Source organism: Sinocyclocheilus grahami, unplaced genomic scaffold (assembly GCF_001515645.1).
Source record: "Sinocyclocheilus grahami isolate Dianchi unplaced genomic scaffold, SAMN03320097.WGS_v1.1 scaffold483.1, whole genome shotgun sequence".
NCBI classification, from domain to species: domain Eukaryota; kingdom Metazoa; phylum Chordata; class Actinopteri; order Cypriniformes; family Cyprinidae; genus Sinocyclocheilus; species Sinocyclocheilus grahami.
Window position 1 is genome coordinate 339,311 of NW_015505662.1, and position 15,727 is coordinate 355,037.

At 37.4% G+C, this 15,727-nt stretch overlaps 1 protein-coding gene across 1 annotated transcript in view; it reads left to right on the forward strand.

Moving 5' to 3' along the window:
- Positions 1-8,267, forward strand: part of LOC107553844 (receptor-type tyrosine-protein phosphatase eta-like) — a gene marked incomplete at its 5' end in the record, with an annotated part of 40,404 nt that extends 32,137 nt beyond the window's left edge. The window contains one exon of the mRNA XM_016236161.1: positions 8,094-8,267. Coding sequence (XP_016091647.1) covers positions 8,094-8,267 — 174 coding nt within the window. The remainder of the gene's footprint in view (positions 1-8,093) is intronic.
- Between the last annotated feature and the right edge of the window lie 7,460 nt (positions 8,268-15,727).

Below are 15,727 nucleotides of genomic sequence, written 5' to 3' on the forward strand. Positions count from 1 at the left end.
AAACCTACCCCTTACAGGAAACTTTGTGCTATTTCAGATTTTCAATACACTCCATTTTGTGTGATTTATAAGCGTTTTGAAAAGTGGGGACATGGGGTAATGTCCTGAAAAGTCACCTTCTCCTTGTAATACCTATGTCATACCTTTGTCATTATACAAATTTATGTCCTCATTTGTCACAAAAATGTGCACGCACACACACACAGATCTAATTGATTTCTTTCCCAAATAGCATTGACTGCTCTAAAATATGAGACACCAATGTTTCAGGAGTTCAGGACACAGAATAGGACACGTTTATACGATAACTGTTTTATTTCCTGTTTGGGTTTATGTGCATGCTTTTTTGTTTTGTTTTTGATTGAAATAGTTACACTACGTATTACATTTTAAATAGGGTAACTTGTAATCTGTAACCTATTACATTTCCAAAGTAACCTTCCCAACACTGCAAATCTGTATAACCAACTAACAAACAATGGGGAAAAATTTATGAATACAATTGAATGACACTTCATAAATATTGCTGTGGCACTGACCATGAGGCTTCTTACAATTGTGAAGCTTTGTCTATAAATAATAAAGAAAGTTAGAATATTCATTCAGAATAATGCTGGCTGCATGTCAAAGGAAATACATACACTAATTTATTGATTTCATGAAACATTCAGAATCCTCTCCTTAAGTAACACACCCAGTCCTTATTGTTTTATAAAAACAAAACTAATACTATTTAGTGTATTTCCATGACCCATTTTTACATTTTGGCATGTTCAGTTTATGTTTAGCCTATACAATGTGGATGAAAGAGCATTGATGAAATGTTTGATACATGCATGCACGAATCTCAATAGAACAGTTGCATGGACATGTCTCAATATGCCTATGGACAGGTCTTAATATGCATGTCTTAATACAAATCTTATATATAAGGAGGTGGGTGAATCAGAGCATAAAGGCTAGAAGTTCTGCTGTCCAGCATGACGTCAGGCTTCATGAGGGTTGAATCCAGCGCACGCGTTTCCACTCTGACTGGTTAAGCGCCTCCTTTCCTCCAAACGCATTTCCTGGCGTCCGCGCTCCCAGAATACACAGCTTTACGCCAGCGGTTATGGCATGCTATGGACCGCTATTTTATCTCTCCGTCATCTTCCATCTCTTGAGGATGCAGGTGTGCGCGGTTAACTTCCAACTTCCAACTGTATCGCGTTTGGAAAACAGCGTTTCGAGCGGCCTTTCCATATTTTGAGACGGCAAAAGGCGCGAGCGTTACTTTGTTTCGGGACAAACGGGAGCGTCGCACAGTTCCATTCCATTTATTAGATGAGCGACGGTCGCTAAGGTGATCGGAACCCCGTCAAACCCAAAACAGAGCCGTTCTAGATCTGACATGAAGTCGTTCGGATACGTCTAGATCCCCTGCCACGTCTCGGTCTTCGAGGTGCTGCTGAAGTTGCGACTGCAACAGAGGTAAGACAAATCTGCGATAGAAATATGAAAATATGACTGTATTACAGCTGCCGTGCTTTGAATAGGGATTGAATGATGGACTGCTGTTCTGAATAAATAAGCACAAAGAGCAGCATTGATTATTTGCATTTGGATGTGAATGTGATTATTGAGTTTCCTCTCCGGCATCCATCCATCCATCCCTAACCAGCACGAGTCCTTTAAAACGTTACAGCGCTGCATTGTTGCGTTATATTTTTCATATCTGCAGTTGATGTCACACACATTTCATATAAAGTCGCCTACTGTCCGCCTCCTCCTTTATTTAGGCATTATTGAACCGATTCCTATTGGCAAAAAGTATAGATTTGCTAATAATACGTTGTTGTAGGCTATTACATTAAACACTTATGCGTTAATACCTTTATTTGTTAACAATATTTAAGTTAATAATTGAAATATAAAAAATAAAAAAAAACATTCGTGTATTTACATATAAAAGTACATTATTCAAATTGGCATATATCAGCTCAGTTCACTTTACAAGCGATACAGTTTAATATAAATACATGCGATATGCAGTTAATACTATACATATTTAATATCGTTTATAAAATATAATATTTAATTGATTTATAAATTAAAATAATTAAGCCATAATGTATGAGAGGCCTTTAGTATTGTTAATTTTGTCACTGTATGGATGAATGCTTTATTGACCAATCAGCATCTATAAGTATAATAATAATATTTGCATATTTAATATTATGTTAACATGATGTTAATTATATTAAAGGAATAGTTTACCCAAAGTTGAACATTTTCTGAAAATGTACTCTCTCTCAGACTATCCAAGATGTAGATGAGCTTGTTTTTTCATTAGATTTGGAGAAATTTTGCATTTCATCACTTGTTCACCAATGGATCCTCTGCAGTGAATGGGTGCCGTCAGAATGAGAGACCAAACAGCTGATAAAAACATCACAATAATCCACAAGTAATCCACACCACTCCAGTCCATCAGTTAGCATCTTGTGAAGTGAAAAGCTGCATGTTTGTTATAAACAAATCCATCATTAAAATGTTTTTAACTTCAGTACAAGTGCATAATCCATAATAATACTTCCTCCATCGAAAATCTCCAAATTATTCTGATAAGGATAAACAGACTCATCTACATCTTAGATGGCCTGAGGGTGAGCAAATTCTCATCAAATGTAAATTTTTGGATGAATTATTCCTTTAATGTTATTTCTGTTTCTACACGTACAACAATAAAACAGTGCATTGACATAGAAAATTACATTTACTTTCGATACTTAAGTACTTTTAAAAGCGAGTACTTCTGTACTTTTACTTAAGTAAAAATCTGTCTTTACAACTTTTACTTGTAATGGAGTAATATTTGACCAGCAGTATCTGTACTTTCACTCAAGTAATGGAGTTGAGTACTTTGTCCGCCTCTGCATATGATGCTATAAATAGCATCACTTCTGTTTTTATTATGTCATGACCCCGCTGACATCAGCCAAATCATTCCACTCCCACCAGCAGTAGGGTGTAAATAGTGTGTCGACCTAACGTGAGTTTGCTTGTAAGTTTCTCTTTCTGTAGAATAAAAGAAATGTATCTTGAGATATGTAACGATAGTTCAATCTTGCTCATTAAAACGGTCAACCGCTAGTTCACATTCAGTACCAGATTGCTCAGACAGAAATCTCCAGTCAGTGACATGTTGGGAAGAGCAAACCTAGAATCAAGCCACCCTAACAGCCCAGTGTTTGTTCCTTAATTTATTCATACCCTCCTGTTCCAACTGGGTCGCTTTTCTCGCTGATAGCTCTTTGTGAGAACTCCAGACAGCTGAATTCTTTTTTAAGGGGTCGTTGGCTGGTCAGTCTGCCCTTCCTGTCTGTGCAGCTGAGATCTTTACCGTGGCTTCTGATACTAATGCTACAGAGCTGTTGTTGGATTTAAAAAAAAAGCTTAAATTAGCCATATGTAAGTCGATTCTCATGAAAAGAGGAAACACTGTGTGGCTTTGTGGTACTATATCCAAAATACGTTTATTATACTTTTTTTTGGAGTGAAACTTGATAGTGTTAGTTTTGGGCGGGGCTATTTGTTTTTTCGACCAATGGCAGTTGAAAGTTAGCACTTCAGTTCCTGCTGAATAAACTGAAAATGAAAAATGATAAAAATCTAAATAATAAAAATAATAACTAAAAAGTACAATCCTATGTGTTTTTGTTGTTGATCATCCTGTTTCCCTTGGAAATGTAAATAAAACTGTTTTGGAATGCTGTTTCTGACTGACTTCAAGGTCACAAGATTGTCGCTTTTGTTTTAGCATTATGGCAACATTTTTAGCAGAACTCTGTGTTAATTTGCTTGGAGCTGCTATACATTCTAGTAGTGCCAAACTCTTCATATTTAGCCTCTCATCCACAAGTACCAATATGATTACTCATGCTTGGCTCATGCTTGAAAGCTTGAAATATGACCAGGTTGTTTCTAGCAATGCATCTGCATGCAAGTGGGCTTGATTTTTTATTTTTTTTAATCATCAATAAAAATGTTAACTGGTTTTATAAACCATTGTTGTTGCACGTAAGGATGCATTGATGTAGAATTCTGGCTGATAATGATTAAGAGGTAATTATTTTCACATTATAAATGCTGGGTTAAATACAACCGAGTGCTGGGTAAAATGGGGACAAACCCAGCAATTGGGCTGTTTTGACCCAGCTGGGTCAAAACAGCCCAATTGCTGGGGTTGTCCCTATTTTACCCAGCACTGGGTTGTATTTAACCCAGCATTTTTTAGAGTGTATGAATCTATACTTTTATCTGTTGTAAAAACACATAAAGCTAATCCAAAATTACAATATGAAAAATGGATAACTGTTTATGTAACCTGATATAGATAAAAAAGTAGCCTAAACTGTTTTAGAAAATATTAGACCTTGAATTGTTGTCTTCTAGTATTGAATAATGGCAAAAATTGAAAGAAAATGGCTAATAATGAGTGCATTAACATTCACAGGCTAACTCTGATTATGCTAGATAAGCCGAAAGCTTGCAGGGTTGTGTAAAACTGAATGTCATTTATTTCTCAGGTCATGAAAGGTCTGTTATTACATTTTGACATCAAGCACAAAAAAACCTTTGCATTGGCAGTTTATTAATTTACATGTAAACCCTTAACAGGGTAATTCACCGCTGGTAATATGGTGTTTTAATGAAAGTTGGCCGTCTAGATCAGTGCTATACGACTAGAGAAAAAGGGCTATGGCGAAAAAGGGTTGGAAAACTTTAACACCCATAATGCACTGGGCTCAATCAGACTATCCGTGAGCAGAGATTCAAAAATGCAGACGTACATCTGTAGTTTTCACAGAATCCCTGTAGCTGTCAAAAGTCAATTTTGTGTGTTTTATATCATCCGGTGGACTTTTGCTGACAAATAAACAAGGATATCTTGGTGCAGGTAACAAAAATAATACACATTGTCCATTTACTTATACCACCAACATTATAATACAAAACTGGTTGAAAATGTATAAACTTGCCTTAAAACCAGTTTTTATACTGAACTGAGTTTCCCAAAAGCATTGTAAGACCAAGAAGATGGTAGAAAGCATTGACACTTGATTCTACAATCTACTTAGGCTTACAATGTTTTTGAGAACGTAGCCCGTAGTTCCTCTTCAGGAACTCGATCTGCGTCGAAAAACGCTAGGGGAACGCCGTTCAGCGTGACGGGCTCTGAATCTCGTGTGTAATCAGACCAACAGCTGGGCGAGACGTCACGGCGGGTGACGTAATGACCAGGAGGCTATAAAAGCACGTGCGGTGAGACCAGCGCCAGCTTTTTGTCGTTCAGCAAGCGCTCTGTGTGTGTGTCAGTCTGATATCTGTTTGTGAGTCATATTTGGTGTTGTCTGTCCCGTAGGGCTAGAAGATAATTATGTCTAAAGCACATGACAAGTCACATCATTTGAGTAGGGGCGAAGGCAGCCAGCGTTTCAAACTGTGTGTTCCTCCCTGCCCGCGTTTCATTACGGGTGCGGACACACACAGTTTGTGCGTTGTCTGCCTGGGAGCGGAGCATGCTGAGTCAGCTCTTGAGAGCGCTGACTGCCCGCATTGCGAGTGTCTTCCCATGCATGCTCTCCGCTCCCGAAAGGCACTCTGTGCGGAGGGTGCTTTCGCAAGCGTTCCCCGCGGAGCGTGTCCCGCTTCCGCCGAGGCGCAGCGGCGATTGCGCTCGTGGGGTTCGCAGCTGGAACTGGCGGAGGGATTGAAGACGGGCGAGTCCCTATCTTCTTCCTCCCCCGCCAGATCCGGCGCTCGCTCACCGGGATCGGAAGCCCGTTCTGCGGTTACTTCCCCCCGGGGAGCGGGCTCGGCGCTCCGCCTGTCTTCCTCCGAGGAGGTTGATGTGGTGGGCGTCGACGAGGATTCGCCCCCTCAATCGCCCCAGTATGAGGAGCTTTTGGAGGTGGTAACTCGTGCTGTGGCCAAGCTGAACATCGCATGGCCCGCCGAGAAAATGGCTGAACCGTAGAAAGGCAAGTTGGATGAGTGGTTTTTGCGAGTTAAGCCACCACCTCCGCGCCGGAGCCTGCCTTTTTTCCCCTAATTTTTAAACTGTCTGTCATAAATCAACATCTCAGGAAAATGTTATGGGGTTTCAAATCAAAATATAACTTTCTGTTACGAAACGGGACGTTGATTTCATACATGTCCTCATATGAGGAAACCGGGACTATAAGCATGTTTATTACGCATTTTGGGAGACATAACAAATGAATAGGGAAAGAAATTATGTTTCAATATTCTATGAAATATTATATATTATATTATAAATTTAGTTTATAGATACATTGTATATAATGAGAAAACCCGTTTATGGCCATTTTACATACATTTTGCAGAAAGAAAAATGGTATATCAAATCATTCTGTTATAACATAGTTGAGAATCATCTTTATACAAAGTTTGGAAAAAAAAAATAAAAATTCTGAAAACTAAAAATGTATTGGTGATTTAAAAAATCTATTGTTTTTGCCTATGCATGTTCATTCATGTCTCTACCGAGGACATAGCATAACTTATGAACGAAATATAATTTTTTACATATTTTTTAATGCTCTAAACAATGTAAAGACATGAAAAAAACTTTTTTTTCCTAAAAATAAGAGGTTAATTTGAGTTTTGTCTATTTTAAGCAATACACGAGCATAAAGATTACTTAAACTAACACACACATCTCTAATTCTGATTTCATGGTTTCTCCAAAGTTTTAAATGCTAGGATAATGCTAATGCTAAAGGCTAATCTCATGCATCATCTTTGTTTGGACTGATTTTGATTTTGGAGTGTAATAGAATGTCCTTAAGTTCCCTCTTTCATTTACAGCATCTAAGCGGCGTTTGAAGATCTGTGAAGATGTTTGTTTTTGAAACCGCCCGCTTTATTTCATTAAAAGCATCCTGGTTAATACCTCTACACCTAAACCAATATGTTAAGACCTGACTGTCTGCTTTGTCTGCAGATACAAAGAGCATTGCCTGGGAATGGAGGATGAAAATGTTTTTGTTTAAATATATCAGTCGCTTATACAAATAGATTACACAGTATATCAGTCAGTCAATATTTACAGGCCATAGAAAGTACACTCTACTGATACTTAGGCTATATAGTTGTCTGCTGGTTAGCATGTAACCAACGTATGATCTCAAGAAAAAGCCTGTTCAGATTTATGTTCATGTTGAATGTGCAGTAATATTGCATTACTCTAGACTGGATGAAGTTTGTGAAGAAGCCTTAGGTCACCCTACTGTGCTACAGCATGTGCTGTAAGTGGGTGGATGTGAACACGACTTCTCTCCCACCCTGGAACTCAATACCAGCATGATATATTTAAAAAGAAAGTACAGCAGCTGTTTTCATCTGTCCAGGGGCATGTTTTTTTATACATTTATATGCTTTACAGAATGCAATGTAATAAACAGATCTGTGCTGAGAGCTTTAAAAATGTGCTAATCTTTGGCTTTAGGAGTTTAATATCAGTCATGCTGTATTTGTTTTCCATTGAGTAAAGTAGCTTATGGCATGTTTGCGCAGCTAAGTGTATGTGCGCACAGACACAACCAAACCTCCCTGTTTTTCTTCCTTTACAGTTCATAATTTGATTTTACATTTACCATGTTTCTTTAGCCCCAGAAGTATGAGATTTGAGTCTCCTATTTTTGCTCATGGGACAACAGAAATCTTTGTCAATGGAAAAAGATAGACCTAAAATCTTGTAGTTGTGGCATTTACCAGAAGCTGCTACCTGCTAATACTAACCAGCCAAATGCTGACCCCTTAGTACATGCATACCGTAAATGGGCTACTATAGATACACCATATGTCATGTACCACATCTATCATTATTAGTAGTTAATTTTTTATTCATCATCCTGTCGAAATTGAATATATCAGCTCATATAGGATATTTATTTCTTCATGCTACAGTCATTGTGCATTCAAATCATCTAGCACTATGTTGCCAGTAAAAGCCTGGCAGGAGGATTTCTTTTCTCTTTCCTGTGTATTTTCTTAACCACTTGATTTGTCCATTTTACCTGATTTAGGGAGCCATGATTGACACCGTCTGTAATTTACAGTGGAAGCTTCCAGATTACTCTTCCTTCCCACATCAAGTCTATATGGCATCAGATGCTCCAGGCTGCTGTTCAAGTTCTCCTAGCCTTGACATTCAGTGTTTGGAGCTTGGAAGACATCCTGCCCTACTTTCCCTCCTTTGAGGCTGCAGTGTGACTATGTTAAAAGAGTGCGTGCTATTCTGCACACACTCATGGGGGGCTTGTTACAGAATGACACAGCAAATTACAGAGAAAGATGGGGGAAATATATAGGACATTTAAGACATAGTGGAAAGAGAACAGGAAATGATAGGTAGAACAGAAAAAAAAGACTGATTTAATCTCTTACCGCTTTTAAACTGCAAGTTGTGCTAACAGCTAGTCCAAAACAGTTACTCCAGCAAGAAAAGAAACTGCTACAGTTTTATGCTAGCTAGTTGTTTTAGGCACAGTATCTGCATGTACCTGGTCACAAAAATACACTTACTACATGTGAAATTGTTCAATTAGACCCAAGTGCTATGGCTAAATGTTTTGTAGCATGTTTGTTATGCTAACACTTATGTGCACAAACCTTGCTGTTTTAGGTTCTGTATCTGTACATGATAGTACTTTATGCTAGCTAAACACTATTTACTTTATGCTATTTAAACACTGTGTCTGTACGTACAACCTACTTGCAAAGATTTCCATGACTAAAACATATTTCAGTAAGTCAAATTTCTAAATTAGACTAGCGGTTAGCATGCTTTCTATATTATGGTAACATTTATAACCACAACATATTTCACACAATTATGTAAACTTAAATGGTGTTAGCTAATTTATGCTAGCTAGCTAGCTTGGAGTCTAAAAATAGAATCTAGTTGCAAAGATTTATTATAGCAAAATAATTAGACCCAGTGAGTACTATGGATCAATAGAAGCGGGTAACACGCATGCTACATTACGGTAACATGCCCACAGCATATTTTACTCTAATAAAATGTTTCATACTAGTGCTTTATGCTAACTAGCTGTTTTAGACTTTGATTCTGCCCATACAACCTAGTCGTAAAGATTTTCATGACTCTTATTTAAACAAGTGAAATGGAGCATGAGCGTGATCCAAAATTGGTCACAGATTCGAAGAAACTAAACAGATCACAGTGTTCCCTTCATGTTATGCCATCTGGAAAGGGAGATCTTTGTGCCGTGGCGGAGAACGCTTCCTCAGAGATTGGGCCGTCCTGAGCTTTAATTGGCCCCACTAGATATTCTAAGGTGCATAAACACTCCAATCAAGTCTGTACTTAACGCCTGACTGTGCTTCATGAAGGGTAAACAAGTCTGTTCTCTCCTCCTTATGTCGGAAGAAAGCTAAGGGAAGAAAGAAAAAATAAACATACAAGAGGTGAATTATGAGGAAGAAGAAATCCAGGCAGTTGTGCCAAGTTCTGGCCAGCTTATATTTAAAGAGCCTGTACGAAGTTATCAAATAGCTATAGCGCTAATGTCAAGAAATGTGATTAAAAACCATCAGATAAGGGAAGAGTTCACCCGAAAATGTTTATTCTGTCATTATTTACTCACCCTCATGTTGTTCCAAACCTGTATGAGTTTATTTCTTCTGTTGACCACAAAAGAAGATGTTTTGAAGAATGTTGGTGAAAACGTAGGAGCTAATTTGGTTCTCGAAAAAGGCAGTCCGGTACTAAAATCGCACCCAGTTCCGGCGGTGCGAAAACGCCAAAAAGTGGGTAGTTCCACAATTAGTTCTGGTACTATGAAAAGGTTCCCACGGTGTGAAAGGCCTTAGTGTTAGCAGTTAAAATGTGTGCTACATTACATATTTTACTCAAGTATGTAAACTGAAATTCTGAAGGTTCTGATTCTGCCAATACAAGCTAGTCATAATGATTTCCATCTCTAGAGCCTGTTCAGTAAGTGAAATTGCTACATTAGGCCCAATGAGTGCTACAGCTCAATGTTTTGGACTAGCGGGTAACACGCATGCTACATTACGGTAACATGCCCACAGCATATTTTACTCTAATATAATGTTTCATACTAGTGCTTTATGCTAACTAGCTGTTTTAGACTTTGATTCTGCCCATATAACCTAGTCGTAAAGATTTTCATGACTCTTATTTAAACAAGTGAAATGGAGCATGAGCGTGATCCAAAATTGGTCACAGATTCGAAGAAACTAAACAGATCACAGTGTTCCCTTCATGTTATGCCATCTGGAAAGGGAGATCTTTGTGCCGTGGCGGAGAACGCTTCCTCAGAGATTGGGCCGTCCTGAGCTTTAATTGGCCCCACTAGATATTCTAAGGTGCATAAACACTCCAATCAAGTCTGTACTTAACGCCTGACTGTGCTTCATGAAGGGTAAACAAGTCTGTTCTCTCCTCCTTATGTCGGAAGAAAGCTAAGGGAAGAAAGAAAAAATAAACATACAAGAGGTGAATTATGAGGAAGAAGAAATCCAGGCAGTTGTGCCAAGTTCTGGCCAGCTTATATTTAAAGAGCCTGTACGAAGTTATCAAATAGCTATAGCGCTAATGTCAAGAAATGTGATTAAAAACCATCAGATAAGGGAAGAGTTCACCCGAAAATGTTTATTCTGTCATTATTTACTCACCCTCATGTTGTTCCAAACCTGTATGAGTTTATTTCTTCTGTTGACCACAAAAGAAGATGTTTTGAAGAATGTTGGTGAAAACTGTTGACGGTAGCGTCCATAGTATGTCAATGGCTACCATCAACTCTTTGGTTACCAACATTCTTCAAAACACCGTCTTTTGAAACTCACACCGGTTTGGAACAACTTGAGGGTAAATGATGATTTAATTTTAATTTTTGCGTTAACTATCCCTTTAAGGTTTGGGAATGGGCTTATAATCCAAGTCTTCTCATTGACAGTAGCGGTGCTCGATACAGTGATCTCATGTAGCATTGCACACATGCAGAAGAGCAAGGGACGGGTTTCACATACCCCTGTGCTAGAGGCGCTGCTACTCATCAGCCCTCCCTGCTTATGTTTACCTTGGCAACCAGCGCAGAGTTTAAACAAACATGCCATACACGTTTGGCCAATCAATGTCTACTTACGTCACAATTAGTACCAGTTGTGCTGGTTAGACCCTGCTCCAGAGTAGGAGCTAATTTGGTTCTCGAAAAAGGCAGTCCGGTACTAAAATCGCACCCAGTTCCGGCGGTGCGAAAACGCCAAAAAGTGGGTAGTTCCACAATTAGTTCTGGTACTATGAAAAGGTTCCCACGGTGTGAAAGGCCTTAGTGTTAGCAGTTAAAATGTGTGCTACATTACATATTTTACTCAAGTATGTAAACTGAAATTCTGAAGGTTCTGATTCTGCCAATACAAGCTAGTCATAATGATTTCCATCTCTAGAGCCTGTTCAGTAAGTGAAATTGCTACATTAGGCCCAATGAGTGCTACAGCTCAATGTTTTGGACTAGCGGGTAACACGCATGCTACATTACGGTAACATGCCCACAGCATATTTTACTCTAATATAATGTTTCATACTAGTGCTTTATGCTAACTAGCTGTTTTAGACTTTGATTCTGCCCATATAACCTAGTCGTAAAGATTTTCATGACTCTTATTTAAACAAGTGAAATGGAGCATGAGCGTGATCCAAAATTGGTCACAGATTCGAAGAAACTAAACAGATCACAGTGTTCCCTTCATGTTATGCCATCTGGAAAGGGAGATCTTTGTGCCGTGGCGGAGAACGCTTCCTCAGAGATTGGGCCGTCCTGAGCTTTAATTGGCCCCACTAGATATTCTAAGGTGCATAAACACTCCAATCAAGTCTGTACTTAACGCCTGACTGTGCTTCATGAAGGGTAAACAAGTCTGTTCTCTCCTCCTTATGTCGGAAGAAAGCTAAGGGAAGAAAGAAAAAATAAACATACAAGAGGTGAATTATGAGGAAGAAGAAATCCAGGCAGTTGTGCCAAGTTCTGGCCAGCTTATATTTAAAGAGCCTGTACGAAGTTATCAAATAGCTATAGCGCTAATGTCAAGAAATGTGATTAAAAACCATCAGATAAGGGAAGAGTTCACCCGAAAATGTTTATTCTGTCATTATTTACTCACCCTCATGTTGTTCCAAACCTGTATGAGTTTATCTCTAATATAATGTTTCATACTAGTGCTTTATGCTAACTAGCTGTTTTAGACTTTGATTCTGCCCATATAACCTAGTCGTAAAGATTTTCATGACTCTTATTTAAACAAGTGAAATGGAGCATGAGCGTGATCCAAAATTGGTCACAGATTCGAAGAAACTAAACAGATCACAGTGTTCCCTTCATGTTATGCCATCTGGAAAGGGAGATCTTTGTGCCGTGGCGGAGAACGCTTCCTCAGAGATTGGGCCGTCCTGAGCTTTAATTGGCCCCACTAGATATTCTAAGGTGCATAAACACTCCAATCAAGTCTGTACTTAACGCCTGACTGTGCTTCATGAAGGGTAAACAAGTCTGTTCTCTCCTCCTTATGTCGGAAGAAAGCTAAGGGAAGAAAGAAAAAATAAACATACAAGAGGTGAATTATGAGGAAGAAGAAATCCAGGCAGTTGTGCCAAGTTCTGGCCAGCTTATATTTAAAGAGCCTGTATGAAGTTATCAAATAGCTATAGCGCTAATGTCAAGAAATGTGATTAAAAACCATCAGATAAGGGAAGAGTTCACCCGAAAATGTATATTCTGTCATTATTTACTCACCCTCATGTTGTTCCAAACCTGTATGAGTTTATTTCTTCTGTTGACCACAAAAGAAGATGTTTTGAAGAATGTTGGTGAAAACTGTTGATGGTAGCGTCCATAGTATGTCAATGGCTACCATCAACTCTTTGGTTACCAACATTCTTCAAAACACCGTCTTTTGAAACTCACACCAGTTTGGAACAACTTGAGGGTAAATGATGATTTAATTTTAATTTTTGCGTTAACTATCCCTTTAAGGTTTGGGAATGGGCTTATAATCCAAGTCTTCTCATTGACAGTAGCGGTGCTCGATACAGTGATCTCATGTAGCATTGCACACATGCAGAAGGGCAAGGGACGGGTTTCACATACCCCTGTGCTAGAGGCGCTGCTACTCATCAGCCCTCCCTGCTTATGTTTACCTTGGCAACCAGCGCAGAGTTTAAACAAACATGCCAGGGGTGCACCTTTGCAGTGCTCATATTTGAAAACTGAGAATATTCAAGCACTCATCAAGGTCATATTTCACTTTTTCCAAAACCAAAAGAAAGAATAATTTCATTTCATTTCTTAAATAAAAAAATAATAAATTAAAAATAAGCATATTTTTAGGATTTTTAGCATTGTGACATTATTTTACTACTTTATTACAGTTTAATTTTAATTATTTTAACATTATTTTAATTGATCACAATTCTTATTGTGATCAATAAGCACAGTTCTTATTACTATAATATGAAAAAAAAATCATATTTGTTAATGTAAAAAAAACATGCATGGTGGTAATGAGAATTTGGAGAAGCTGTGTTTAATTTTCATGAATTGTCACAACAGAAGTAATTTTTTAAAATTAAATTAAAGCAAATATTTATAGGATTTGTAGCATTGTTTGTGACACTGTTTTATTACTTGAAGTGGTCATTATTAAGCACAATTCTCATTACTGTAATATGAAAAAAATAATTTATAAATGTAACAAAAGCATGCATGATGGTAATGAGAACTTGGAGAAGCTGTTTAATTGTAAAAACAGAAATTAAAATTTTTTATTAAAAAAAAAGTATATTTTTAGAATTTTTAAGATTTTCTGTGGCATTATTTTATTATTTTAAATGATCACTATTAAGCGCAATTTTGGTTTAATATGAAAAAAAAAATCATATTTATAAATGTAAAAAAAGAATTTGTCACAACATAAAAAAATCTTAATAGTCTCATATATAGGATTTTGCTTTTTTCTGTAGAATATATAATTTCTTTTAATTTTAGCTATTGCTATGTTAACATGGCTATGACAACATAAACCTATGTTTTCACAATTTACACATGTGATGCATGTTCTCCAGTAATTATAACAATAGTAATGCAATAACATAATCATAATAATTAAGCAATAATTCCTAAGCTAAGTAGAAATGATAGTCATCAGTGTAATAAAAGCAGTTGTAGTTAGAAGTCATATTGTTTAATGATTTTATTTGCATCGTATCAGTAGAATGTCTGGATTGCACTGATAACATTCTCTGGATCTTGATAACTAAAGGTTGATGAGGTTGAACGGGAAATGGAGTGCATGAACTAAAATCCTCCAGATTGCACTGGATGTTTGACGGGAATTTGTCTCTATAATCCAGACATGTGTAATCAGATGTTGATTATGTGTAGCGCTGCCCTTGTTTGCAATTAGTGTTGATGGGGAGGATAAGAAACAAGGTGTAATTTCAGAAACTGCAGAAATGAGGTTGTGTGGGGTGGCGGGAGAGGGAGGGAGCTCTTTTAGGAAAGTCTTTAAATTCATGTTCATCTGCTTTGACCTACATAAGACACATTAAAGTCTGTGTTAAATGGAGTGTGTGATGTGATGTTGGGTTATGATGGAAAGACACAGCTGCTGTAACCTGCTCGAAATAGCGCTGAGGTACAGACACACCATTAGCTGGTCTCTAATGCATCACACGCCGATTAATAAATAAAACTCCTAGACTAACAACTCGACTTCAGCAGGGGCCACAGTAGGCCTAGTTTCAAAACACAGCCTAAGTTCACAAATATAAACTTCAATCTTGAGGGGGTTTTTTGGGGGGGCGTGGGGGCGGGTTGTTCTCAATATCGTAAAACAATAGTTCACCCAAAAATAATTTATTTTTCATTATTTACTCTCCCTCGTGTCGTTCCAAAGCTGTTTCTCCAAACTTTGTTCATTCTGTGGGTCGCACGAGAAGAAATGCTGTAAAGATTATTGGATTATTTCAGTCTTTCAACTTAAAAATTTTCAACAAATTACTTGCTGTTTCTTTGTAATTAATTGTGAAATTTACTAGCAATTTCAGGGTAAAATATATATATTTTTAACTATTTTTTACTGGTTGTTTTTTCTATGCTGTTATAATAAATGGGGACTACCCAGCTAACAGGGAACTTCTCACAACTTTGACTAACTTTATTTTAAAGTTATATAAATATTAGGACAAAACATTCTTAAAGTAATATTTATGGAGCATTCTTCTAACTAATTTAATATTTGATATGTGTTCATAACATAGAGAGAAAACGTTCTTAGAACGACATTCTTGGAACGTCCTTATCATATATTTGTACTTGTTGAATGTTCTAAGAAACCTCTTTGTTTAAATAGTGTTATGATCACAACAAGAATTGTTCTTAGAACATTGGAATATCTTAGAATATTCACGTTATAACGTTATATTTTGGCTAAAAATATAGTTCAATGTAAGAAATGTAGGATAGAGCTTTTGTTGGATAGAGCTTTTAAGCTTCAACAAGGATATAAAAGTATCATAAAAGTAGTTCATGTGACAATATTTCAAGTCTTCTGAAGCTGTATGATAAGTTTGTGTAAGAAAACAGAGAAATGTAAAGGGATAGTTCACCAAAAAAAA